The following is a 4,065-nucleotide window of genomic DNA, read 5'->3' as shown; positions in this document are numbered from 1 at the left end:
TAATGATGATATAGATGTGTTGTTGCCCAATGAGATTAGAATGATAATGAATGAAAAGCACGATTTAACTATGTGGCTCACCTAGATGTGATGTATAAGTATGTTAAGAGGGTGCCCGGGTGGGCTAGCACCGGGTGGGCTAGCACCGGGTGCTCATCACGGCCCTCCGGTTGGGTCGTGACAATTCGATATTGTGTACAGAGCATAAAAGGCCGTTAAAGGACAAGCTTTGGCCGACCTGCTAGCTGAAAGTCCAGTGGACGAGGATCTTGAACCCCTTCGCACTCTCTTCCCAGACGAAGGGGTATTATCCATAGAAGAGGAAATGGTGGAGCCATACAGAGGTTGGAGATTGTTCTTCGACGGAGCAGTCAATTATAAGGTTTTCGGAATCGCAACAGTTCTAATATCAAAGAATGTAAGACACTACCCAATGGCTACAAAGCTCAAATTTCGTTGTACCAACAACATGGCTGAATACGAAGCTTACATTCTAGGCCTCAGGATGGCACTGGATATGGATATAAATGAATTACTGGTCATCGAAAATTTTGACTTACTGATCGACCAAGTAGAAAGAAAATGGGCCACCAAAAATGATAAAATCCTGCCATATGTAAATTTGGCACAAAGGGTGTGCAAGAAATTTAGAAAAATTGAGTTCCAACATACCCTAAGAGCTCAGAACGAATTTGCCGATGCATTGGCCACAATAGCATCAATGATCCAACACCCCGAAAGTAGTCACATTGACTCGCTGGAGATAAGTCTGAAAGAAGAACATGTCTACTGTTCCCACGTGGAAGTAGAACCAGATGGCAAACCATGGTATAATGATATCAAGACATATTTGGAGAAACAGGAATATCCCGAGGGCATCACAAGTGGGAGAAAGAAAACCATTAGGAGGATGGCCAATGGTTTCTTTCTAAACAAAGAAGTGTTGTATAAACAAACGCTGGATTTGGGTTTACTCCGATGCATGGACGCCATAGAAGCCACAAAACTCTGAGAAGAAGTACATGCTGGGACTTGTGGACCCCATATGAATGGATTCATGCTGGCTAAGAGAATCTATGAGTCGGATACTACTGGATACAACAACAACATACCCAGTTGAATCCCACAGTGTAGGGCCTGGGGAGGGTTAAATGTACGTAGACCTTACCCCCACCATAGTAGGGAGGCTATTTCCGAAAGACCCTCGGATACTACTGGATGATGATGGAAAATGATTGCTGCAAGTTTGTGCAGAAATTCCATCAGTGTCAAATTCATGACGATTTAATCAAAGTTCCGCCAAGTGAGCTCAATGTTATGAGTTCACCATGGCCCTTTGTCGTTTGGGGTATGGATGTCATTGGACCGATCGAACTCGCCGCTTCAAATGGGCATCGATTCATTCTAGTTGCCATTGATTACTTCACCACATGAATAGAAGTAACGTCACATAAATCAGTGACAAAGAAAGTGGTGGCCGACTTAGTGAGGAACAACATCATATGCTGATTCGGCATACCTGAGTCCATTATAACCGATAATAGAGCGAATCTGAATAGCCACTTGATGAAGTACATTTGTGAGCAACTCAAAATCACTCATCAAAATTCAACAGCTTACCGGCCACAGATGGATGGAGCCATAGAAGCGTACCAACAAGAATATCAAGAGGATATTGAGAAAGATAATGGATAACTACAATGGTTGGCACGAGCAATTGCCATATGCTTTATTGGGATACCGTACCACGGCTCGAACTTCAATAGGGGCAACGCACTATTTACTTGTTTATGGTACGGAAGCAGTCATACCGGCCGAGGTCGAGATACCGTCATTAAGAATCATTCAAGAGGCAAAATTGGACAATGTAGAATAGGTCCGAGCTCGATATGAGCAACTGGCTTTAATTGATGAGAAGAGAATAGTTGTCGTATACCATGGCCAACTATACCAACAAAGAATGGCGAGAGCCTTCAACAAACGAGTCAGAACTCGACTTTTTCAAATCGGGTAAATGGTGCATCAGGACGAATACAAGGGGAAATTTGCCCCCAACTGGAAAGACCCATACGTGGTCCGCAAAGTATCTCCGGAGGAGAAGTAGTACTGGAAAGAATGGATGGACAAGAGTGGCCCAAACCATGCTACTACGCATAAAAATAAGTTTTTAATTGTAATAGTATCTTTTGCTTGTAATTGTTATTTTATTTGCTTGTATTAGTTATTTCCTTTACTTGTAATCATTTGGTAATAGATAGAAAAAACAAAACAACTGTTGTAATATGAACTACGCAATGACTGACTTCCCTACAGTGAGATACGTAGGCAGTCCATTTGGGACTCAGTCACATTATTAGTAAACCCAAAGCTCAAAATTATTTATCCCGAACTACGTTCGACCTAATTCCTGCTGCGACAGGATACGTAAGCGCTCTTTGAGCTCGGTCGCACCAAAAGAAAAACCCAAGAAACCCCTAAGAAGTGTTACACCTTAGAAATTTCCCCTTAGCGTACAGTGAATAGACTAACGAAGGGCATGACGTATACGAGGATTGGACAAGTGAGAAATAGTCTTTAATGGTCCTAATTAAGATTTTCAAAGACATTTGAGTTAAGGAAAGAAAGTTGTTAAGGAAAGCGAGTTATAAGTCGTGTGTCGGGCAAATTATGAGCATCAAGTTAAGGATGACCTAATGATGTTTTGGGGAAGAGTTATAATGCCCCTTAGATTGTTAATGAAGTGATAAACAAGTGTTAAGAAGGTTCCATAAGGATTGGAGATCAAACGAGACGAGGGGAACAACTTCGGAGAAGTTGTGAGTTTCACGGCCACTTCCAAGGACCGTGAAACCTTGTACGGGTCGTGGAATGGTCCGTGGAACTACTAGTAGAGGTGGTGGCTGGCTGGTCATGAACCACGACTAGTTCCACGGACAGCATCATTTTCCACGGACCGTGGAAGGGTCCGTGGAAGTCCCGACGGGCTGAACTTAGTTCAATTATATAATGATGTTCCCACTTCATTTATTTCATTCCACACACTTCTTCAACCTCTCAAGACCTCTAGAACCTTCCATATATTTCATCTATAAGAAAACAAAGGAAATCAAGGATCATCAACAAGAATTGAAGTGAATCAAGTGTGTGAAACCCATTAAAGTCATCCAAACCAAGAAAATCCCAAGAAGGGTGAACAGGTTTTGGTGCAAGAGGTGTACTTCCATTCAAGGCTTATTCCTCCATTATATAAGGTGAGTTTTATGGTCTTTCTATGTTTTTTAAAGTGTTGATGAGTTGAAACACTTGGATTGTAGAAGAGTATAGAAAATGAGTCATAAATGTGTGGATGGTGCTATTGTTGAGTAGTAGTTGGAATGAATCATGAAAATGGATACGTTGAGATTACAAATACGTTATAAATGACATTTAGAACATGGAATAAGTATCGTATGAGAAAGAACGCGATAATGCACGTTGGTCATGATTATGGAGAATTGGAGTGAAATTGTGAAATGTGAATAATGTAAATGAATGACGATTGTTGTTATGATATTGTGATTGATGTTATGAATGTTGGGCGTGATACGGAATATAATGGAAGTCGTATAAACAAAGGAAATGCTGCCCAATTTTCTCTAGCTTTAGTAAGCACGTTCTTATAATTGTATAAGCTAACATCGATACGAATTCTCTTGAAGGTGAAACGCGTGCAATAAAGGAGAACGAGCAAGCGATAGGATAGCTAAATGACAAAGGTATGTAAGGCTAGTCCTTTCTTCCCAAGGCATGAATCTTATAGCATGATTTTCCTTCTTCTTTATGAATTTTCTATCTTCAAGAAAACTATGAGTCCTTGTTCATGAATAAGCCATATGAGATAAGAGATATGCGATGAGTACGATAGTGATGATGATAAGCTAAGTCTAAAGAAGCTATAGTTCATGATACGATGTTCCTATAAAGCTAATGAAGCTATCCATAGTTCATTGATGTTGATTATTGTATACACTCACCTTATGTGCTAATTCCTTCACCGTGGTGGGGTGGAATGTTCCATAATGTAAT

General features: G+C 40.7%; 1 protein-coding gene across 1 annotated transcript; it reads left to right on the top strand.

The window, feature by feature from the left end:
* The first annotated feature begins 325 nt into the window (after positions 1-325).
* Positions 326-1,012, top strand: LOC132045992 (uncharacterized). The gene has a single exon (XM_059436549.1). The coding sequence runs from the start codon at positions 326-328 to the stop codon at positions 1,010-1,012; it is 687 nt and encodes a 228-aa protein (XP_059292532.1).
* The last annotated feature ends 3,053 nt before the right edge of the window (positions 1,013-4,065 follow it).

Source organism: Lycium ferocissimum, unplaced genomic scaffold, assembly GCF_029784015.1.
Source record: "Lycium ferocissimum isolate CSIRO_LF1 unplaced genomic scaffold, AGI_CSIRO_Lferr_CH_V1 ctg8930, whole genome shotgun sequence".
Lineage (NCBI taxonomy): Eukaryota > Viridiplantae > Streptophyta > Magnoliopsida > Solanales > Solanaceae > Lycium > Lycium ferocissimum.
This window is presented reverse-complemented; position numbering and strand designations above follow the sequence as displayed.

Excerpts from the sequence above, each read along its gene's own strand:
- LOC132045992 (XM_059436549.1), top strand. The coding sequence starts at position 326 with ATGGTGGAGCCATACAGAGGTTGGAGATTGTTCTTCGACGGAGCAGTC.